Source organism: Coprinopsis cinerea (genome assembly GCF_000182895.1).
Source record: "Coprinopsis cinerea okayama7#130 chromosome 3 map unlocalized cont3.3, whole genome shotgun sequence".
Lineage (NCBI taxonomy): Eukaryota > Fungi > Basidiomycota > Agaricomycetes > Agaricales > Psathyrellaceae > Coprinopsis > Coprinopsis cinerea.
In genome coordinates this window covers 2,627,105-2,648,890 of record NW_003307542.1, presented here as the reverse complement: position 1 = coordinate 2,648,890, position 21,786 = coordinate 2,627,105, and the positions used below count along the sequence as shown (strand labels likewise).

General features: G+C 51.1%; 9 protein-coding genes across 9 annotated transcripts; 3 read left to right on the top strand and 6 right to left on the bottom strand.

The window, feature by feature from the left end:
* The first annotated feature begins 308 nt into the window (after positions 1-308).
* Positions 309-1,313, top strand: CC1G_03241 (het-c2 protein). Its single transcript, XM_001830652.2, has 5 exons — positions 309-363; positions 423-507; positions 564-622; positions 687-941; positions 1,007-1,313. The coding sequence occupies exons 1-5, from the start codon at positions 337-339 to the stop codon at positions 1,193-1,195; spliced, it is 615 nt and encodes a 204-aa protein (XP_001830704.1). The 5' UTR covers positions 309-336; the 3' UTR covers positions 1,196-1,313.
* A 1,169-nt stretch (positions 1,314-2,482) lies between these two features.
* On the bottom strand, positions 2,483-2,954 carry CC1G_03240 (hypothetical protein; the record flags this gene model as incomplete). The annotated part of the gene is made up of 3 exons (XM_001830651.2): positions 2,483-2,547; positions 2,610-2,709; positions 2,748-2,954. The coding sequence occupies 3 exons, from the start codon at positions 2,952-2,954 to the stop codon at positions 2,483-2,485; spliced, it is 372 nt and encodes a 123-aa protein (XP_001830703.2).
* A 242-nt stretch (positions 2,955-3,196) lies between these two features.
* Positions 3,197-4,832, bottom strand: CC1G_03239 (LysM domain-containing protein; the record flags this gene model as incomplete). Its single annotated transcript, XM_001830650.2, has 2 exons — positions 4,286-4,832; positions 3,197-4,216 (listed from the first exon to the last, which is right to left on the bottom strand). The coding sequence occupies exons 1-2, from the start codon at positions 4,742-4,744 to the stop codon at positions 3,197-3,199; spliced, it is 1,479 nt and encodes a 492-aa protein (XP_001830702.1). The 5' UTR covers positions 4,745-4,832.
* A 487-nt stretch (positions 4,833-5,319) lies between these two features.
* CC1G_03238 (hypothetical protein) lies at positions 5,320-6,567 on the bottom strand (the record flags this gene model as incomplete). Its single annotated transcript, XM_001830649.2, has 4 exons — positions 5,320-5,464; positions 5,670-5,825; positions 6,027-6,217; positions 6,508-6,567. 4 exons carry the CDS (start codon positions 6,565-6,567, stop codon positions 5,320-5,322), a joined length of 552 nt encoding a protein of 183 aa, XP_001830701.2.
* Positions 6,568-7,649: 1,082 nt separating this feature from the next.
* On the bottom strand, positions 7,650-9,322 carry CC1G_03237 (hypothetical protein; the record flags this gene model as incomplete). The annotated part of the gene is made up of 1 exon (XM_001830648.2): positions 7,650-9,322. The coding sequence occupies one exon, from the start codon at positions 9,320-9,322 to the stop codon at positions 8,042-8,044; it is 1,281 nt and encodes a 426-aa protein (XP_001830700.1). The 3' UTR covers positions 7,650-8,041.
* A 3,465-nt stretch (positions 9,323-12,787) lies between these two features.
* On the top strand, positions 12,788-13,941 carry CC1G_03236 (spliceosomal zinc finger-containing protein; the record flags this gene model as incomplete). Its single annotated transcript, XM_001830647.1, has 3 exons — positions 12,788-13,325; positions 13,398-13,454; positions 13,538-13,941. The coding sequence occupies 3 exons, from the start codon at positions 12,788-12,790 to the stop codon at positions 13,939-13,941; spliced, it is 999 nt and encodes a 332-aa protein (XP_001830699.1).
* Positions 13,942-15,374: 1,433 nt separating this feature from the next.
* Positions 15,375-16,080, bottom strand: CC1G_03235 (hypothetical protein; the record flags this gene model as incomplete). The annotated part of the gene is made up of 3 exons (XM_001830646.2): positions 15,375-15,470; positions 15,548-15,849; positions 15,909-16,080. The coding sequence occupies 3 exons, from the start codon at positions 16,078-16,080 to the stop codon at positions 15,375-15,377; spliced, it is 570 nt and encodes a 189-aa protein (XP_001830698.2).
* A 1,772-nt stretch (positions 16,081-17,852) lies between these two features.
* Positions 17,853-19,243, top strand: CC1G_03234 (serine/threonine-protein phosphatase PP2A catalytic subunit; the record flags this gene model as incomplete). Its single annotated transcript, XM_001830645.2, has 7 exons — positions 17,853-18,019; positions 18,091-18,322; positions 18,381-18,510; positions 18,561-18,617; positions 18,668-18,749; positions 18,799-19,090; positions 19,144-19,243. The coding sequence occupies 7 exons, from the start codon at positions 17,853-17,855 to the stop codon at positions 19,162-19,164; spliced, it is 981 nt and encodes a 326-aa protein (XP_001830697.2). The 3' UTR covers positions 19,165-19,243.
* CC1G_14252 (hypothetical protein) lies at positions 19,223-20,722 on the bottom strand (the record flags this gene model as incomplete). The annotated part of the gene is made up of 7 exons (XM_002911675.1): positions 19,223-19,647; positions 19,702-19,793; positions 19,852-19,903; positions 19,955-20,021; positions 20,072-20,407; positions 20,460-20,482; positions 20,539-20,722. The coding sequence occupies 7 exons, from the start codon at positions 20,720-20,722 to the stop codon at positions 19,223-19,225; spliced, it is 1,179 nt and encodes a 392-aa protein (XP_002911721.1).
* Between the last annotated feature and the right edge of the window lie 1,064 nt (positions 20,723-21,786).

Below are 21,786 nucleotides of genomic sequence, written 5' to 3'. Positions count from 1 at the left end.
AAACATGTTCCCAAAATTCTGCCTTGGTTTGTATCCTGGTGGCGGTTACAATTAGCATGAAGCGGGGTGGCAAACGAACACGAACGTTTCAGGAACTAAAGAGCTATCCGCGTGTGGCATAATGTCGATCCTGGAGCTGTCTGCCGCTTTCTGGACCGCGATAAGTAGCAGGAGCCAAGATGTAAAAGCCCGTTGACCTGTATCCTTACTCATAACAAGATCACCCGATTAGATATCTCGTTGTTGATGGAATGATGGCGAGATGCGTCCCGACCAACAAGGCCGTTGAACAACCTGCAACCGCTCCTCAACAACTCCCATTCAGAATCGTACCAAATGGCCCCTTATCTGGATACCGTCAAGGTGGCTCCATCCATTTGAATTCAACCCAAACATAGCTGATCAACGGGATTTCGCTGCAGTCGTTTGCCGATGTACCTGTGACCGACGCTGGCGTCGACACCGTAGCTTTCTTGGAGGCATCGGAAGGCTTGGTCGGATTGTTTGGTAGGCGAACACTGAAATAACCATTCAGCGCCTATTTCTGACACACCTTTACACAGATCTCTTCGGAAGTGCAGCATTTGCAGTCGTTCAGAATGACTTGAAGGGCAACATCGCCGTAAGCCTTGCCATCCTCTGGGATCAACGTCGCGCTGACGAGCGACGTCTGTATCGTTCAATAGAAAGTCCGTGCTCGATATGAGGCCACACCCACGCAGTCTGCGACCCTGGAACAACTAGTTGAGAACGAGAAGGGAGAGAAGAAGCGCGTCGCAACGGAAGGTCTCATGTGGTTGCTCCGGGGCCTCGCCTTTACTTGCCAGGCACTGCTCATCGTGCAGGCTGATGCTAGCAAAGAGCTCGCCGACGCCTTCAACGAGTCGTACAAGGGCACTTTGTCCAAGTTCCACAACTTCATCGTCAAGGGGGTCTTCTCGGTGAGTATCCATAGAGCCCTAATGATGGTTTCCACCACTAACCTTCCTGATTTCCGTATCTGTAGGTGGCAATGAAAGCTTGCCCCTATAAGAAAGACTTCTTCACCAAACTCGCTGCCGACCCCGCCGGTGGTCCACCTGTAGAACAGGCAAAGCTCAACGAAGAGCTGAACAAATGGTTGGCCGCCCTCGATCAGATCGTAAAGCGCATGGAAGCGTTCTACGAGAAAGGCGGACACAACAAGGGATTCTGATCACTCACATAACGACATTTCACGAAATCTAGCACTGAATTCTAAACTGTATATCTAGGGTCTCCAGCTGTTCAGAGAAGCATGTCATTAACTCGATGATTGATTTGTTGAAACGTGATTGATAGGGCAATGAGATGGAGTGGGAGGTCGTCAGGACACTCTCGCTAGGCCATGCCCTCCTGGAGGAGACAAACATGGTCGTCAGGTCTTGGTCTCGTAGACCTTGCAGAATGACTCGGGACAGCCATGGCAAATGAGAATGCCGCACATTGCTCGGCCGAGTCGGTCGTTTCAGATTGGCGGGAATGAGTGCCATACATTCTATCCCCCGTGGTTGCATGGATGTCGGAGAACACGGAAAAAGGCGTTTTGTGTCTTTACCCAACTCGTCATTGCAACCTGTCCGATTCACCGAGGCTATCAAACCACCGCCTGGTTCGAAAGTCCTGCCTTGATCGAATATGTCAGGGTGAACCAGGTTCGACTCTGTTCTCCAGCGTTACGAGAACGGACCGCGTGGGCAGGAGAGAAAGGCATAAGGGTTATTTGTCACAGTCCATAGCCCCTCGAGAAGTCTTCTATGACTCGGGGAAGAAAGGAAGGGTCTTACCACATCAAGGAACTGGAGCGGCCTGTATCACACGATAGGTGGACTTCGAAGGCGACGAAGCGATAAGGAAAGAAGCCTGACATCAGTCCTCGACAAACCCCTTGAAACTCCTCGTGAACTTCAAGGTGGCCCATCCTCCGCCGGTCAAGAGTTTGCATCAGAGCTGTATGGCCGGATGACACTTGTAAGCGATCCATTGCCAGCGCCTTGGTCACTGTCCATATCAAGCGCCAGCCAACAAAAAGTCCATCGTGTGCGGGAGTCGAGCTTCGAGCCTTCGCTCATCTTCCAAGTTTCCTGTCAGACTACGTACTATTCGCCGCAGTACCCCATCACGATCACGCGGTGCGTAAGGTGAATACGAACCAAAATAACCATGACGAAGCAGCACATACCTATGCGCTCACACATTTAATTGTACTCCCATCCAACCCGAGAGTTGCCCTTTGCTTCCACGCGCCCACAAAGATGTTAGATCCTTGATGAGAGGAGAGGCTACTTCATGTCCGTGGGCCGTGGACCCAAACCTGGCTAGGACAAGAACCGGAGGTGGTTAAATGTATGACAATAGTGAGGGGCAATGCACTGAATGATTGGCGCTGCCTCCTACCACAGGATCTACCACAATGTGAGCGCCGAGCTGTCTAAACGAGATTCTTTAGCATGTGCAAAAACTCTTAAACTTGCTGAATCGGGTTGAGAAGCTTGAGCATCGCTCCCAAATCACCAGTATCATCTGGATCTGCAGAAAGATCAGAATTCGTGAGATAAATCAGAGCACCTATTGAGAAGCTCTGAGCGCACATAGCGACGGGGGCTGTCCGGATGATAGAGGACCACGGTGGTGGTCATCTGCTTTGATACGGCGCCTATCTGCGAAAGCTGAAAGGCCCAAATGTGTAAGCTGCTACCCAGGTGACCTTGTGGAGTAGTAAAACTTACTGTGTATGGCAAGTGAAGATAGAAGAGGCGTAAATAATGCTGTGGATCTGCAAGAAGAGTGAGGAAGTAACAAAGATGCATCATTGAAGAAGCGCTGGGCGATGGGAAGGCTGGAAGGTTGGGGCAGAGCTGCGCCAGCTCGAGCGCGTTGTGGCGTCCAGAGGCGGCTAAACGCTTTGCAATAATATGATGCGTAAATCCTCCCATTGTCCCCGTCAAATATATAGTACATATTAAAGAAACCTAGATGCGGCCTGTCCCACCATGGTAGAGTGAGAAGGTTGGGGGTATTTGAAAATGGAAGAAAGTAAAGGTCAAGGCGTCCCAGGATGGTCCACAGCCTTTTACTCCATGAGCCAGCCATGTCTTCATCCTCTAGAGCCCTGGAGAAAGTCGAAGAGGGTCCACTGGGCATAGATGATCGAGAAAGTGCCCGGGAAAACGCCATGCTAGGTCACGTCCCTGGTAGCGCGGAAGGTCGTCGGTTGAGTACCGTTCCCGACCGGTGTAGCAAACGGTGAGCGCTTGATGTCCAACGACCTGTCCGTATGGCCATCCACATTGCTCCTCAAAAAAGGAACCTTCATTCCTGGTGACGGCTCCATCTGGGCTGTCCGAACGTAAGGGTTGTGGACCTGAGGCACGTAAGATAGAGGAGGAGATGTCGAGAGCTTTGGGCGGCTATATCCCGGATGCTGACGAGTGCCCAGGGCCAAGGAACCATGCGGGTCGGAGGCTCCTCTTAGTTGATCGTCGTTCACCCGCTGGGAGATCTTGGGAGTCTGCTGGGTATCGGGATGAGGATCTGGTTGTTGGTGGTTGCGTTGAACTGGCATTCCTGCGGTGCGAGTGACGCTATAAAGTTCATGACCCGGGCTGTATTCAGAGCTCGTCCGCCTCGAGCGAGTTCGGTCGCTGTAGCTGGAACTGACGCTGTCCAAGGATAATCGAGAGACAATCTCGTCTCGCGTAGAGGCAGCGATGGGCAGTACGTTAAGAAATGACGATAAGGAGTGGTTGGGTGCTGTCGTATTCCGCGGTGGATGCGTTACGGATTTGGAAGGGGTGCCAGGATGACTGGCAGGAGGTTCTGGCGAACAGGATGAGACTCCAGCGGCGAGATTGTTCCTGTTCGAAGAAGGGGGGAAAAACGATAGCTGTGAGACAGGTACTCGAAGGACATTGGTTCCTGTTGACGAGGTCGAGGATGGAGGAGTAGGTTCTGAATGCGTTAGGCTGTTCGCAGAATGGGTAGATGCTCCGCTAGATTCCAGGGTGATATCGGTTGTGGATGCGCTGGGCGAGCGTACAACATATTCGTGTGCTCTTGAAGCTCGATGTAGAGGTATGAAGAGGGTTTCACGAAGGTGGATTGAATCGTTAGGCCAAAGCTGATTGGCCTTTCGAAGTTCGGTCAGATCGATTCCATACTTTAACGATACCCCAGCCAACGAGTCCGAAGTAGTCACCTGAATGGGATTAGGATAGTTAGCCTCATTGGAAGTTATATGTATTAGTCAAGTACATGCCTCGTGTACCAGAACCTCGGTATGAGGCTCCTTCAAAGTTGGGTATCCGTCATCAGTATCAGAACTCCCACCGAACAGACTACTGTCCACAGAACTACTTTGAACAGCTCGCGATAGGTGGGGCCTGGTTATCCCAAAGTCCTGGAAATCCCCAGACCTTCGGTGCGCTGACTTCAAAGGGTGACCACTGAGTGGTGGCGGTTCCTCTGAATCGTCTTGGTCAGTGTCGAGACGCAGGTCCGATCGTGATCGCCTATGGCGTCGACGGATGGTACTCCTGGATGACGACTGTGATTCGCTCGCTGATGACCTTCGCCTGGTGAGTGCTGGTGCTGTAATGTTGGATAAGAAAGCTGAGCCAATATACTGGCGTCCCTGGGCCCTGCCGGTCAGCTCATGAGTCTTGTCATTGTTGTCGTCGTCGTCGTCGAAAGGATTGTAAGTCAGGTCAAAGTCGTCTTGGTGCATCAGGAGGTGAGTAGGCTGTCTAGATCGTCGCCCGCATGCGCTGAGGATTGGGCGGTGGTCGTCGTCGTCGTTATGCTCAGCGTCGGTCGAGAACACGATGAAGCATGCCTTGATCTCATGAAACCCCGCCCACCTCGACCTGTCACTCCCGGGCTCGGCGGTGCCCTGCTGATCCGCACGTGATGACAATGTTTGGCTCCATATTTGGGTCTATGGGAGCTTGTGTGTGTTGCTTCGCGTCTTCCTCTCCCTCGACGTCCATGAGCGTCCATGTCGCCTGTGCCCCATCGAGAGCAGTTTATGGCCTACCCGCTATTGGGGATCCCCCGCCCTCAATATCCTGGGCCGCTTACGCGACGGAAATTATTTCTCCAGGGTATCAGAAGATGATAGGTAGACTTCTACCTTGATCTGCTCGCGAGTCGCGAGGCTACCTGTGACCTGTCAGAACTCGGTGTAAGCTCAACAGTTATATCTTGACTCTTAACCTCGGAGCGACCCCAATCTTCCTCTCACCTGGGAAAATCAACTTTTCGACCCTCGAACTTTGAAATGAAGCGCACAGACTATACTTATCACCCCGTCCAGGGTGGATGGCTCCAAATCAATCTGTCTTCTCTTCCATACTCTCGTTGCTTATCTGGCTTGGTCTTCCCCGCCCAACCTAATTTTAGGAAAACCGGCGTGAAGGCCCAACCAACCTTTCCGATTGCGCAGAACCTTTCGTATGTCTTCCATCCTATCGGTTAGTAGTCCACCATCCGTTGACGCATCAGACACGGCTCCCAGCGCGCTTCTAGCTACAGTAACATAACTCTATGGAAGTCACGCGAGAATAGGAGAATCAACGCCATAGCAGCGGCGTCTGTCGACCGAAAAGAGACTCTGCGTCGCTGATAGGAGCCACATCCGATCACAATCACACCTTTGTCCCTCCACTTTCGCCTTTCCTCGACGTGTCACACCCGGCAGAGCGTATGCAGCCATTGCATACCGGCTTATCACCTGGACGTTCCTCTTCCCGTTTCGTAGTCTCTCGGACTTACCAGTTTCCCCGCATCCCTTCGACAACTCTATTTTGCTTCAATGAAGGGGTGGCGTAAGTGTCAATTATAGTGGGGTGAGTTTGTGGCTTTCATGTTCAGTAGTGTTCATGGGGGATGTTATGTTAACATGCGCAGCTAGGCGCGATGGCAGGTTGGAGTCTGGAGGGCCGTTGACACCTGGGAGCTCCAAGCTTTTACAAGGCCCCCGAAGCATCCGAGTCGGCTAATACACCAACCCACAGGTCACAAAGCCCTCCTTCTCCCCGGTACCCTCGTTACTGCGATTCAAATTATCACCGCTGAATTGGAGAACCTTGTTGACCCACTTGTTCAGCACCTTCTGTTCTGTGCTCTGGTGAAGGGTAGAACGACCGCCCTTCTTCGACCGCACTGTCGGACGGCCAAGTAACTCAGGCCCAATCTCAAACTGTGTGGCATGTATGTGCAGACACATGCTGTTAAGCTTCTGGATTTCCATTAATTTTGTATAGATAAGGGATTCATTACCAAAGCCATTGTCCTGTGGTTTTCTAGCGGCCTCGAGCGTGTCGAATCATCCACCAACGGTTATAAGGCGGGCGATTACCGACCTATCAGCTGCTCAAAAGAAGCGATATCGTAGTTCTCAACTCCGCGATGGGGAAGAAGGAGGAGAACTGAATTTACTAGGTAAGTTTTTATATGTCCTCCTGACCAGACCTCATGACATCGTCGTACTAATCTTTCGTCCAGAACAGGCCAGCAGCTTCGCTTGTAGTATGCTTGGTACACAGTCATTACGACCGACGTATCCTTGGTTTCCTATCTCGGTATTGTCGTCGTCAGAGACCCTGTGGGTGGATGGTATTCGAGATCAGAAAGCGCTATTGAAACTCGCTGACTGAGCGGTTTGGCTGACTGATAAGGTCTCTCAAGCGCCCTCTGCCGGTGCACCTTCCGAGGTGATGTCACTTGCCCGCTTACGGTCGACAATACGTGGCCCTTCTGTTGCTTCTAGCGATCAGGATGGGCATTAATGATTTCTATTCTGGTTATACGGAGGACATTGCAAAGACTGCGGCTATTTCTGACCATGATCAATAAGCAGGTCTTTTCAATGCCTACAATGCTTAGGAATGCTAGGAGATGCCTAATGTTCACTGTTACACGTTGCACGTTCGTCCGAGGGACGCGAGAGAAGCGTCGAGTGGAAGCAGCGCTTGAAAGTCCAAGAAGGCTGGAAGGAATTGACCTGTGAAAGGCGTGGTCGGAACAGTGATTCCGACCTCCGTTCTGCGATGAAATTCAGGAAAAATCTCGAGGAGTTTACATCGCCTCGTTGCAGTTACATTGGGCACGTTGGAATTTGAAGAGGTGATGTATTGCCTCGTGCCTCCCCAGGGAAATCATAGCCGGGGGTTGATTCTCCTTGAATTTCAGACCAGAGTCTGTTTTCGTTGCCTTTTCCCGCATGCTTCTCCGAGTTTAACGACTTACCCGTGGCAATGTCATCTCGGAGATGAAGAGAACCCTTTTGTTTGCATATTTTTAGCGATCGAATTGGAAGATGCCCCAACTTTGAGGAGGGCTGGGAGGACGCTGGTTCGGGTTAAGCGCCCTGTCAGAGCTGAATTCACGTTCCAACCTTTCACCACCATTTCAAATCTCTCGAAATAGGGTGTAGGGCTTTGTACGCATTTAGCGGCCCCGAAGTACTTTCATCGCCCGAATAATGTTCAAAATTCGTCCCAACCGTTTTTCCGCTCTAGCCCTCTCGATCGCCAAGGGCAGGTGAATACATAGGGGGTGTAGGAATGCCGTTGCGAAGGAGAATTCGTGGCTCTCGTTTCCGATTGGATCAGGGGGGTCTTCTGAGGACGGAGTACTCGAGTCATTCAATTTTTTTTTTTTTTTTACAACAGCGTAGACGTAGCGATAGACACTATTGATACAGAGTGTACAGTATACCCGGGTGGTGCAGCGTGTCAAATGTGAGAAATGGTGAATAGGGGGAAAGCAAGGGAGCGAGATGGATAATACAACAATAGCAGCACGAGACTCGATGGCCTTAGCAGCGAGAAGAGAACTTGAATGTGGTTGAGTGTCATGGGGCGTGTGCGCAGGTCGTTGAAGCCGGCATGAAATTGCGTGATATAGATAATTAAGGTGAAAGGGAAAGATGAAAACGAGCAATGGGATTTATACTACGTAAAGAGATAAAAAAAGGCATAAGCCTCGTTCCTCTTGTCGTCCGTCCAGTAACGCGATTGTATTAAGCATTATCACCATCTTCTCGTCGACGTTTGCTGCCTGTCGATGCTGATGCGGTCAGGGATTGGAGGGTTTGTGCGGAGGGGATGAGGGGAGGGGGGACGGGTCCCTGGGCTGCGCCCGTAACACCGACCACGAGGCCCTTGAGCCAACCGTTCTCGCGACGGAGTGCCTCGCATTCCCTCTCCAGCTCGCTAACCTTGAGCTCCAACTCCTTCGCCTTGCCCTCCAGCGCCGCCTCCCGCTCCTTCTTCTTCAACCTGAACCGGGCACTCGCAGCGGTGTTTCTCCGACGTTTGTCCTCAGCGGCAGAGAGGGCAGCGGGGGAGGGTGTTTCGGCGTCGGGAGAATCGGGGTTGGAGACGGAGGCCTTGCGGGTGCGGGCACGCTTGGCAGCGGGGGCTTGTTGCTGCTGCTGCTGCTGGGATTCCTCAGTCGAAGTAGTGGGGGTGGGAGGGACCGACTCGGCTGCTGTTGGAGCGGCGGGTTGTGTGGGGCGGTATGATGTGATCGGGAGAGGGAGGTTCGAAGCAGATGAAGCTTGTTGTTGTTGCTGGATTTGGTGAGAGGCGGGAACGAAGGGTGGTGGGGGTGGGATGTGCTGAGCAGCAGCCGCAGCAGAGTGGAAAGCGAGCAGCTGAGCCAGAGAAGGGGCGATTGGCTGCTGCTGTAGCTGAGGAGCAGCGGCAAAGGGGTCGATGCCAAAGCCGACCAGGAAACTGTTCAAATCGAAGGGCGGCAGAGCGGGTTGGGCAGGGGCAGGTTGGCGGGGCTCATTTGTGCCGATATTGGTGGGGGTCACCACATTAACGTGCCCGTCATGGACAGCTTTTTCGGTTGTCACTGGAGAACGCGCGGCTTCTTCTTCTTCCTCATCGGAAAGAGATTTTCTGGAGTACTTGTCGTCATTGGGCCTGGACGTCGTGAGGGGGTCCTCAGAGTCGAAAGTGAGATTTGTCCATAGGTCGAGCTGGGCTGAGAGATCCTGGTATTGCTGGCCTGCAAGCAGATCGTGGCTGTCGCTGTGAATCGTCGGGTGGACGACGTTGAGGCCGTTTAGATTTGGGGGCATCTGAGTGTCGGGGACGATGTGCAAAGGAAGAGAGAATGGAAAATGTGGACCTGGGAGCTTTAAGTGAGGCCTCGGTTGTTTTGCTTCACTCGGCATTCCTTCCGGTCCGGAACAACTCTCCCTGCTGACAAACTCTCCGTTCCTCAAAATCACAAAAGATATTCCTCCCCATTCCTCCATCTCCTGTGTTAATTCTTCGACGTACCCCATCGTCGTGTCTCGATGTCTAGAGTGTGCATGCGAAAAAGCGTAAACTTGTTCCAGCGCCTCAATCTCTTTGTATATAACGCCCAACGCCCCACCATACTTGTAGTAATTCACACATCCCACTCTGATAAGATCTGGCTGCATATGATTGATGGTTGAGATGTTCACCTGACTGAATGACAGCGGAGAATTCGGCACTGACAGTCGTCTAAAAACAGTCTAATCAAGGTCAGTGGCAAAAAGGCGCTGTTTCATGCATCGGTCATGTAGCAACGAAGACCATCCCGAAACAATCCCATTGGCCTTCTTCCGTCAATCGACACGGTCCAAAAATTAGTAGACTCCGTCACAATAGTCCTCTGCCTTTTATCCTTTATTTTACAGACTTTTAAGACTCCAAGGAGGCCGCGCTATAGGACAATTAGCGTCGACGGACCCGACGCGGCGGCGCTAATAGGTAGCGCCCTTTAGTTGACGCGCCCGTGCCTGTTTGATATGACGCCATTTCCAGTGGCAATCGCCCAATCCTCGACCAGTCACGAGCAGCACTTTAGCGCGTCGTTCCCTACTAGATATGGCTAGGACGTCGACGAGGTGTGATGGGAGTTAAGGCTGGCCATGCCCGCGCAGGGAACAATGGGGCACAATGACCTGATAGAAGGAAAGGGTCCACGCACTCTTTTCCCAGCAATCCGTTCCAGAAGTCTTCATGAATACGGATCGTCGGTCCTGAACAAAGAAACAAGCCCGGCGAGAACCTGCAGCCTCACGACTGGCGTCGAAAAGTCGCTGATGGGGGCGAGTCATTTTCTTCCAAACCGATGTCGGTCGAGGACAGTGAAGGGCTCGACTGGCAATGTACAGGCAGGCCTCACAACGGCCTCGCACACCGGTGGCAATGTCCCGCGATGCTGTTCTCGAGAACGTTATCATTAGCACCGATTTTCAAAGTAAAACAGACAGCTTACCTTGTTTTCCCCAACGGACAATCAACCGATAAGCGCCCACTTCGAAAATTTGGTCACATGCATAGTACTCCCAGCAACCCATGCAAAGCCTTACGGCGTCGATGGACGACACCGGTGGCTCGTGACCTTGGAGGGGTATGGGCCCCGCCGATGTCAAATCGGCCCTTGCCAAAAGCATACCTTGAAAGCACACTAAACACGGCGGTCCCAATACAATCCACAGTCCAGATTGGCAGCTTTCTGTCATGAAACCGCCGGGACCCTGGTGCGGCCAAACACAATTTGCCCACAGATGTGTGTCTATCACATATGTGCTAAGCCGAGGGGTAGAACAAGTGCTTTACTCAGCTTTGCACGTGCCATGAAGAATAGAAGGGTGGAATGTCATGAACTCACCTTCGATGTAACAGCTAGACTCTTAATGGCTGATAAACTTATCCCAAGCGTCAGAGGCCTTGAATGTCGGGACGCCATAAATAACCCATTACGGCGCTGCGCAGCTCCAAGGGACGATGATATGAAGTTGGAATCGAGTTGTCCGTCGTCATAGATAACTCGCGACATGCGTTATCGAAGAGGGATCGTCAGAGTGAGGCCTGAGCACCACTGTGCTGAGGATCGAATCGGCGAGGTTGGAAGAAGTCACGAATTCAGAACCGCCGATATCCTTGCGCCGGAGAGACATGCCTGGTTACATATGGCTCCATCCGGTCCCGGAGGCCGTAAGGAACGTTCGCGGCTAGCCTTGTCCTGTCGAAGACAAGAAGTGTGGGGCTAGGGTTCAAAGATAACTTGTCGATGTGATAGTTCCTCCAAGCTCCTTCCTTGCAAGGGTTCCAAGAGAGTCAACACCTCGATCCACGGATGTAAATCTTGGAGCATAGAGCGCAGACGACATTGCATCTCGGCGCAAGAAGAGATGTCAAGAATCTCGCGATTCCAGTTCCACGAGGGCCTGTGACGGGCAGAAGTTGTCCTTTACCCCGAGAAAAAGAGGGTCCCTGTCGACATTCGACCGAGTCATAATGTGACTGGCAAGAGGACAGACGAAGGAAAGAAGATCTGTCCCTAAGTAGCCGAGTAAAGCGCATCAGGGAGAGGGTGCGCATAGTATGCGGTCCTTTGGACATCTCGATGCTGTAAAGGCAGCGGCATATTATGTTGCAAGAGCGCGTGTGGGCGCGCCTGCATTCCGAGAGGCGAAAAAGGATACATACGGACCTTTGTCCCAAGTCGACCCAGGTCGAGAATGTATTTCGCGTTCAGTTCATCACTTGTGAGAAGCCGTCTACTGAGAGCAGAAGTTTGAATCCATAAGATCTGCCCGCAAGAAGCGACTCGGTGGCCCCACACTACGCGATGCACTAAGTCCAGGCTCCATCGACCTCCAGAAAGGCATATGAAATGTCTTGATAAGTTGAAAGGAACTGGCGGACGGAAGGAACCCTGCCTTCACCCCTGTCACAGGGTTCCAGAATCCGAACCCTCAGCCCAAATGAGGCGGCCAATACCGTCCATGCCATCGCGTTAGCGCCTCGCTTCCAAAACTAGATCTGGAGTGTGCACGATTGTAAGACAGCAAGGTGATACAGAACGAAGGCCGAGAAATAAGCTCAAAGTCATGTTTCCGGAGGTCACGTTGTCTGATGACCGAGGTTGAACTTGCTCGATGGGAGACGGACAGAGCACAAAGACACATCCCAGTAGCGCTATGTCGTAGCCGCATGATCCTGGCAAGTAAACGGCGCTTTTTCCAGTCGGCAAGACATCAGTAGCACAGCGGCGATGGACCAGTTGACTGTCTCCATCGTGTCAAACGAATTTGACAGATTATTGTTCGGTTTTTTCAATGAGAGACATATCAAGGAGAGCACTGATCCCGCCTGGCAACCCGCAGCAGAAAGAACACAAGGAAAAGTCTGTAGGCGTAAGTCCGACGACGAGTCTTGGTCCCTGGATTAATTGTCGGCTTGGGAGGCACGCGAGTTTATTAGAGATTTGTTCGGATTTCGGGAGTAGACCAAAGAGGGTGGTGATTTGGTTGAGAGTGTATTGAATGGAGACGCGGACGCCGCTGCCGACGCGGAGGAAGAGGTGACCAGGCAGTGAAGTAAATAGGTATTAGGGCATAGCTGTCAGTTCCTCTTTTTTTCCAAGGTCACATCCAAAGCAGGAAAGATGAGCGGTTAATCGTGGGTCCAACAGATTCCTGGGTCAGAGAGTCGTGTGAGGGGAAGAGAGCTAGTATGTTGGGTTATGTTTCTGGAACTAGGCAGTGTTATAGCGTAAATATACTCTAAACAATTTGGATGTCGCAATGAAGTCGCAAGCAAGGCTGAAGAATTCACTGAACTTTGGCGCTAGTCACCAACCGAATGCGGCTTGGCATGACTGTATGTAAAGCACGTGAGGTTCCCTTAGTCAGCAAGCCTTGGGAATCATGGGCGCCTCGGCACCGTTGGCAGCGATGAGGTCGACCAACTCTTGCTGCTGAACCGCCATGGCCTCGACTGGGGAGACTGTAAATGTTCCTTTCTTCAAGAAGAAGAAGGGAACTCGACCAACGACTGCTCGGAAACGCTCTGTCTCGCCTGAACGACCCGATAATTTGGGTGCTTCATCCTCCAAAACCCAGGTGGTGCTACCCACCAAGAAGGCGGCCTCGAATCTGCTTAGTGCGGGAACTAAACGCACTGCTGCCCAAAGGGACGACCTTGATACTCCCGAGAAAGACGGGCCGGACGTGAAATGGTCAGCAGAGGGATCTCACATCAACACGGCTCTTGAGATTCTTGCTGGGGATGAAGCGGACGAAATCTTGGCCAAACGCCGTAGGAAGGAACGTCAGGAAGCTGGGGAGGATGACATTGAGGTACCTGACGACGGCCAATACCGAGGGCAGAACGCCTATAGAACACATATCAAGAAGACAACCGAAACGCCAAAAGCCATGCGTACCGGACCTCAACGCAGCACCAATACAATCCGGACGGTTACTATTGTTGACTACCAGCCAGACGTCTGTAAAGATTACAAAGGTACGTAGCTCAGTGAATCTCATGACTCTGGTCTATAGTTTCTTATCGCCAAACTTTATTCGCCCTTGACAGAAACCGGGTTCTGCGGCTTTGGAGATACCTGTAAATTCCTTCATGACAGAGGAACATGTGAGTACAGCTTTCCAAACCACATGACGTGGTTTAGTCTACTTTTGGGCGCTAACATGGCTATGTTCCTTTCTTCCTCCCAGATCTCGCTGGATGGCAATTGGACAAATTGGCGGAGAATCCGAAAAAGCAGGTCGACGATGATTCAGATTCCGACTCAAGCGACGACGAGGATATCCCCTTTGCCTGCCTCATTTGTCGTAAACCCTACACCGATCCCATTGTCACTCGGTGCGGACACTACTTTTGCTCGGCTTGCGCAATAAAGCGATTCGCCAAGACCCCGAAATGTCTCGCATGTGGGGCTCCGACTGGTGGCATCTTCAACCGAGCCGATAAAGTCATAGACAAGATGAACAAAAAGCGGAAGGAGAAGGAGGAAAAGGAAAGAGAGGATGACAGTGACTCGAACATCCAGATAGAAGGTCTGGAAGAGAAACAGGGAAGTGACGGCGACAAGGACGATTCGGACGACGACTCCGAGTAACATACTGCGGTGTACCCCAATCCCATCTCGCTTTGTATATCATTACCGTATGTGATCTCCCGTTCGAGTTGCTCCTGCCACTTTGAGTTAATCTGTCGGAACATACTCTTTCCAGGCTCAACAGATAACACGCACTGCCGCCCATTGCAGACCAGGCTAGGCGAGGCAACTTGAACGGACAGCACGGGCATTCCTATTCAATGACACGCACACCCTCTGACAACACATTCCCAAGCGCCCAAGGTCGTGATTTGCGAGGCGGAGGTGTCAATCACCTTCCGAGATCGTGTTTCGTTAAGGAACCTATTGAACACTTGTCAACTTGTCCCTGAGCTGTTCCTTGAAAGGATACTCAACGCGCTAAATGACACAGGGCGGCTGGGCGCATGATCGCGATCCCGTGGGGTTGGGCAACGAAATGGCACCTCTGGTAACCGACCGACTGGTCCATCTGCAAAAACAACACCAGAACATGCAACTTAAGGTCTGCCGAATTTGCACACCAGTGTAGTGACCGACGGTTTCGCTTTTTGCACCCTGGCAGCAAGGCGCGCGCTGAAAACAGGGCGGGGTGGGGCTTATTCTCCTCACCCCATCAAACCATGAAACGTTCGATTAATTATTGTGTACACAAATATGATCCCAATACTCGAATTTCACTCTTTTGACGTCCTGGTTGGCAGATTGAACGATGTCAGAATTTAGGGCCACGGCGAACACACGAGGTTTGCAGGAGGTCAACACTTTGGGAAAGGTTTACTTCAGGCCGAAGTGAGCTATGTAACGGTGCATGATGGAAACTCGAATAGTATTAAGCGGTAGGCACTAGCAGACTACAAGACCGGTGAACGTGCTTTATGGATCCAAGCGATCAAATTAGCCCAAACCTAGGACCTCGCGGAAACCCGATGCTGTTGTTCGGCTATCCAACTCGAGGTAGAAGGACAGGGAGCACCGATCCAAGCAAGTATACGAAAGATATCCGGGCGCTGGAAATGATCATCAGGGCGCAAGTTGGACGACAGTCTGGCGGTGCGAGATGAGTTCGTCCACGTTGCGCACGAGATCAAACGAGGTATCGAAGTGATACTTTTGGAAGGAGGGTATATGGTGAGAAGGTTGTGAATAGGTAGGATTAGATTGGCACGTGAGGCTGACTGTAAGGTGAGCATAGTGATAAGAGAAGCCGATCTAACCATCAGAAAACCAAAGAACACACCGAAGAGACGGTCCTCGTATGTCAAGGTCCAGGTGCCTCGTCACATCCATTGTCAACATGTCTTTTCAGGGAATCGGCTCTGTAAATTTTTGCTTCAGATGCCTATCAGGAAGTTACGAAGAACTGGATGGCCCACCTGCTGAATTCCTTTTCGCACCATCTGCAACGATGGATAATGGGTGTAGCCAAGTGCTGAGTCTCGTGATGTCTCTTTCTATCGTGAGATCTGGAGAACGTCTTGCCACACTTTTCGCAGGGGAAACGCTCCCCAGATGGAGAGGTAGCGGGGGACGAACCAAGTGTCCCTGACCTGGGTCGAGTAGTCGAGATCCGTGGTCGAAGAGGCCCGCCATGGGTAGAGCTCATTAGGTGGGCTGGATAACTGACCGATCCAGTGCTATAACGGTCGGGTGGAGGCACGGTAGGGGATCGAGGGATCATAGGCGCGTAGTTGCTATAGGCATTGGCCATCTCCGACGGTGTTGGGATGAACTGGGTTCGCGGCTCTGGACTCGTCCCAAAGCTCCCGGCGAAGTATGCGCCGTTGGACGTATAGACGCCGGAAGAGCTGGTCGGTGAAGGAAGAGTGCCATCTCCAGAGAAGTAACCCCGGGAGTCGCGTGAAGCGCTGGGGTAGCGCGTATGAGACAGAGAAGGTGTCATGCTTCGGTAGTAGGGCGACGTATGGCCTGAGGTCGAGTAGGTAAGACCGACGAATGCTTGTCATGCCTCGATGAAGACGACTCACTATCATTCGCTCCTCCCATAGACGTTGATGAATAGAAGGCCGAGGAATCGTACTGAGGATAGGCAGGCGTGGTGAGCGAGTACTCGGAGCTGTGGTGCGAAGCATGCCCCGTAGAGTAGCTGTTACCCTGGTCATCGTAAGTGTAAGAGCGAGGTTCGCGAAATTGCTGCATCGTGGAGGGCGTCGAAAGAGGTATCGAGCAATGGCTGGGGGACGATGTAACGACCGTTGGACTACTCTCTCTTTTATTATAGGTCGGCACCGGCTGTCATACACTAACTTGGCAAGTATGAGCCGTGCTCATCCGGGGTTGACCAACCGGGTGAATTAATTCTTAGAAAGGAATCCGATCCTAGATCCCGCTATACGCGGTGACCTAGTTTTGACCTAGTTATTCGAATCTACGTACACCGTTAGGAAGAGGTGATGAGGTGGAACCTATCAAGTATGCTCACCAGTAAAGCGATACGACAATTTCTTCTGCCTCCATTAGGCTCTTCCTTTGCTACGAAAATCATTCATGCACTTTTACGGTGAACGAGTTGTGGTGACCTTTGGAAACGCCGAAAGGGCCTGAATCTCCGATTCAGCAGGACGGTGTGCCTTCAAAAGACATCCCCCGATTAGACCCAAACTAGGTTAGCGTAATATAACAGACTTAAACAGCCCACAACAACTCACGTCGGACGAAGATCCAATCTGGACAAAAAAAAAAGTCTTGACCTTGCTGCGCTTTTTTATTGGCAATCTGACAGCGATAACCAGAGCCTCGTTATCACATATTCAGAGTCCCAAACCTGGATATGCCGACGGTGTTTTCACCGAATTGACCCGGACTGGTGGGACGCAAACTTGTTCCTGGTCTGAAATTCTGTCTGCATCTCGTATCCAAGGCCACGCCTGCAACAAAGGAATCATCAGTTTTATCCAAGTTCCATTTCACGAGCTGACCTTTTCCCCGACATCAGGCACGTCTTACATCTGCGATGTCCGCAATCCTTGCGCTGTCGGTGAACCGACAAGGGCACGTTGTTGACAATCCTCGCCCCGACAGCCGAACAGGTCGGTCCTAGCGATCCTGGATTATATTGGGGTTTTTTTTTGCGCACAATGACGTGACCCATTCTGCCAAGAAAGGTAAGTACTAGGTACAATGTTAGAATAAGATTGTTCTTGGAATTTCCCTGCTGGATTTGTGAGAACGGGGAAGCGAGGGGAAGATAGGGCGACACGCTTGGGACCAGCAACAATATTTCCTTCCAAGGCGAAGTCCACGAAATTCGGCACTTCGCGATTCACCTCAGACCGGATTCACCAGAATGCTGGCCGTGTACCGGAAGTAATTGCAGATCATGAAATACATTGATTTGGCGAGTTTTAGACGACGTCGCACCAGGACCATTCTCTGAAAGAGGAACAGAAAGTCTTCAGTCCCAAGCTTAATGGAGAGAAGGGATTAAACTCACAGATCCGTGATGCGAGCGCTTAGGAAGAACTCGCTATGGAGAATGTGGAAGGAAAGATTCAGCTTGAAGGCTGGTCGAAACTCAGCAAAGCTTGTTCCCCGTGCGTCAAAATCGCGATTCAAAAAGGAACCCAAACTAAATTTGAGGGCGACTTTCGAGAAGACGTCCACATGGCGAATTAGGGGGCTGAGTCAAAGCATTAACAAAGATTGGATTCGATGCGGTCCGTGGGCCTGTTGGATGCCCCAAAGTGTGATAGGTGGTTGTATTCAAATGTTGAAGTGATAAGTAATTTCAGGTCTGGGATATCACTGGTGGGAGAGACTGTTGTCGGGTGACTGAGAGGTGAAGAGACAGAACAAATTCTGAATCGGGAAGTGTTTTGGTCAAAGGTGATGGCATCTGATCCTAACAGAGCCAAAGCGTTCGCAATCGCGCCGTTGAAGTCATTCGCAGCGCTTATAGACACTGGACAGTCATGGCACCCTTCGATCTCGACGCTTGTATCCAACAGCTTCTACGGAAACAACTACTACACGAAGCCCTACTTCGAGAAATATGCGAGAAGACCAAAGAAGTACTAATGAGGGAGTCCAACGTCGTCCACGTTAGCGCCCCAGTGACCGTAGTTGGCGACATCCATGGGTGAGTTCTCGACAGTATGACCACGCACAGGCAGCTTACTATCATCTCAAGACAGTTTTACGACCTAATAGAGATATTTCGAATAGGAGGATACGCTCCACACACAAACTACTTGTTCCTCGGTACAGTCCTCGTATGGCCCTGGCAAAGGGACAGGGATTCACATTAATCCTTGAAGGCGACTACGTGGACCGCGGTCTCTTCAGCGTCGAGACAATATCTCTGCTGACGTGCCTCAAGCTGCGGTACCCTGATCGTGTACAACTTATCCGAGGGAATCATGAATCGAGAGCTGTAACGCAGGTGTGCAATCAGAAACCCGTGCCTTCTGGTTCAAAATGCCTAACGGCTTTTTCTACAGACCTACGGATTCTATTCGGAATGCGTTCGAAAATACAACTCATCTCATGTTTGGACGTACTTTACCGACATGTTTGACTTCTTAACTCTGTCCGTGGTGATTGACAACCAGATATTCTGTGTGCATGGCGGTGAGCCTATTCGCCAAACATCGAGGTATCCGAGGCCTGATTTTCTATAGGACTATCCCCTTCAATTCACTCCATCGATCAGATCAAGGTTGTCGATAGATTTCGAGGTCCTCCATCCCCAATCTTTCCTTTGGGCTTCCCTGACGAAAGGCTTTAGAAATTCCCCACGAAGGCCCAATGGCCGACCTCGTTTGGTCGGATCCTGACCCAGAGAAGGAGGACTTTGCAATATCTCCTCGGTAGGTGATCTTCTGGTCGCCATGTTAATCTAATTAACATTTCCATCAGAGGGGCAGGGTACACCTTCGGTGCCGGCGTCGTCCACAAGTTCCTCCAGCAAAACCAGATGTCCCATATCCTTCGAGCACATCAGCTATGTATGGAAGGCTATGCTTCCCTATTCGACAAGCACCTGTCAACCGTATGGTCGGCACCAAACTATTGCTATCGGTGTGGCAACTCCGCGAGTATTTTGGAGGTGGGCCCCGGCGGCAGTATGTACTTCAATGTGTTTGAAGCTGCTCCGGAGAACGAACGAGATGGCCCGGCTCAGCAAGCACAGCAAAATGCATCCGGAAGGGTAAGTGTTCCTCAACCAAATCGCATTCATCTCTTTCTCACAGCCAGATGCAGCTACCGGAATACTTTCTATGATTTATACTATGCTAGATTACTAGCGTTTAGATGTAATATATGGGAGGCGCCTTTCGGATCAGCGTCCTATTGCTTTACGAACATCTTTTATCACCTGTAGCAGACGGGGTATTGAGGGACGTAAGTGTTTTCGCAGAAGAAGGCATAGCACCGAAATGCAGCAGGTCAATATGATGTAGGAGTGCCAACGAGACCAGAAAAGGAGTGCAAGCGTCTTGAAGAGGTCACGTTTGCGACGACGACCGTGCTGCAGTGAAGGTAACCGCCGATCTGGTGTAGTTGAAACAGGGTATCCGAAAAAGGGGTTGAGAAGAGACGTCGGTGAAATCCATGGCAAAGACGGAGATGTGGATTCCTCGACGACTGTCGTCTGGGGTATATCTGTCGTGTAGGTTGTTTCCGAGGTGATTGACGCGTCGTCTCTGTCGGACGGGAGGAGCGGGTCGTATAGCTGAGCCAAAGGAGGCAAATCACCACCGTAATCTATCGTCCCGGAATAAATAAGGACATGTATAGGTATGAACGTGGAAGTGTTACCTTGAGGCAGGCGAGAAGAGGAGAAGTAGCCAATGACCTCCTTCTGGGAGGGGAAGAAGACCCGGGACAAGGCTGATTCAGGTAGTATCCTCCTGGAAACAGAGAAATGAGCCTCCTAGAGCTCGCATGGTGCACATTAACATCACGCACTTGACAATGCTCCATAAGCTAGAATGCGTCCAAGAGTAATTGAGCATGAAGACTGGGGGAGGAATCTGAGCGCTTTCCATTCGGTGGGGTGGGATATACGTACCTCCAGCCAGCATCCCAGGATACCGTGGAATTACTTCACGAACTGCCCAGCTGACGATATCAATCGCCTTCGTGATTATGAGAATCAGTCACCTGAATCACGACCCAAGCCACTCACACTTCGCTGAAAGCTGAGTGCACGTAGGTCCACTAAGACCATACACTGCAGTGGAGGCGTATCCCCTTGTTTGCACTGGTGGAAACGCTCGGCGAGATGTTGCCGCAAGGTTTCGAAGAACTGGAGTATCCCAATTTTGACCACCTCGGGCTCCAGCGTCATTGGAACGGTTTCAATGATGATTATGGGACGCCCGAAAGGATCGACCACCTCGGGTGGAAGACAATGCACATTGGGCATTGGTACTGGTGGACTGGGTGCCCAGAGATTTTGCAGTCTCCAGATGAGATTCTTCCGAATGGCTTCCATTGTAAATGATTTAATGAATTTATTTCTCTATTCATCGTGGGTTGAGAAGAACAACGTGGGCGGGGTGAGGGAAGCTTACTCGTGCAATGCGGAACATGGAGGCTGTAGGATCAAGAAACATCAGACCTCAGACCTTCCAAATTGAACTGAAAGCATACCAGTATCTAGAAGCCATTCCTTGGCCCAATCCGTGGCATCCGGGGCGAGTTCCAATTCGTCTGTGACGGATGGAAGTATGTCGTTAATCAACGTCTCTTGAAGCTTTTCTACATCCTGCAAATTGGCATGGTAGGCTTCCAGCAATTTATCACAGTTGGTTCGTAAATGTTCATAAATGTCCATAGAAAAGAGCCCAAATTGGTTTCTGTAGGGTGCGGAGGGAACTGTAGGATGGCGAGCACAAGACCCCGCTGCAGGCGCTCAAATTGAAACTGGAACGAGAAGAGGTAACGCGAGATGGCCGGTTTCGGCTTTGTGATCTGGGCTAAAGTTCCCACGATCATGGCGTGCAATGATGCCGATCCTACCATTGCCAAATGGCTCGGGCCCGGCCAATGCGAAATTCGAGATAACTCGCAATCTCAGTTATTATTTCAGCCTCATAGTTCAAGAGATCTTGCACTTAGTTTCCTAATGGATTGGCGAGCTTTCTCCCCCGTAAGCAAGTAGAGGGCAATGGGCCAGTATCAATACGGCGGACCCCAAATGGCATCACGAACTTCCTCCGATGTGACACCAATCCCTCACCTGCCATCGTTTCAGTAAACTTTATTCGAGATAGAGTCTCTTCGAGGGCGACTGCAGCTCACACTCATTAATGATAGGTAGTCCGCTGATGATAAGTGGTCCCATTTTTACCCCATCCAAGTAGACGATGAATTTCTTTCACCATACTACTCTGGCTCATTGGCCTCTTCAAACTCCGCGTCCCTTGCAAAGGCGTCGTAGGTCCATGGAGAAATAATACCAATCACACTTCTGCATCGGACGGGGTTTGACTATTGAAAGGAACTTTACATAAACCCGGGTGTGGCATTCCACCTAGAATTCCACCTGATCGCGTACGAAGAGAGGCAGCCAAGGAAGCTTGCTGGGGAGCCGAGAGTGGAACCCATCTAATATACTTTTCCGAGCTTCCGCGATTGAAGGCCAAGAATGGGACACTTGGTAGCAGAAGTTCGTAATCATACCCGCATGCCGGCGTTCGAATGCCAGAGGTCCAGTAGGGGGATGATCATTGTTCCTTGGCTAGTCTGCTCATCTGCCAGACGTGTCCTGGTCGTCGTATACGCGTAATGGAGAACGACCGTTGTGAGTGTACAGTCGTCCCATTGAGATGGATCCTATCCTAGAGAAGAACTAGTACGGTGAGATCTAGTCGCCTGATGAATTTCAAGTAATTTCAT

What these genes read in the sequence shown, in the direction of transcription:
- CC1G_03241 (XM_001830652.2), top strand. Translation starts at nt 337, where the DNA reads ATGGCCCCTTATCTGGATACCGTCAAG. An exon ending in ACTTGAAGGGCAACATCGCC is followed by an intron (nt 623 to 686) that starts GTAAGCCTTGCC and finishes ATCGTTCAATAG; the next exon opens with AAAGTCCGTGCTCGATATGA. An exon ending in TCGTCAAGGGGGTCTTCTCG is followed by an intron (nt 942 to 1,006) that starts GTGAGTATCCAT and finishes CCGTATCTGTAG; the next exon opens with GTGGCAATGAAAGCTTGCCC.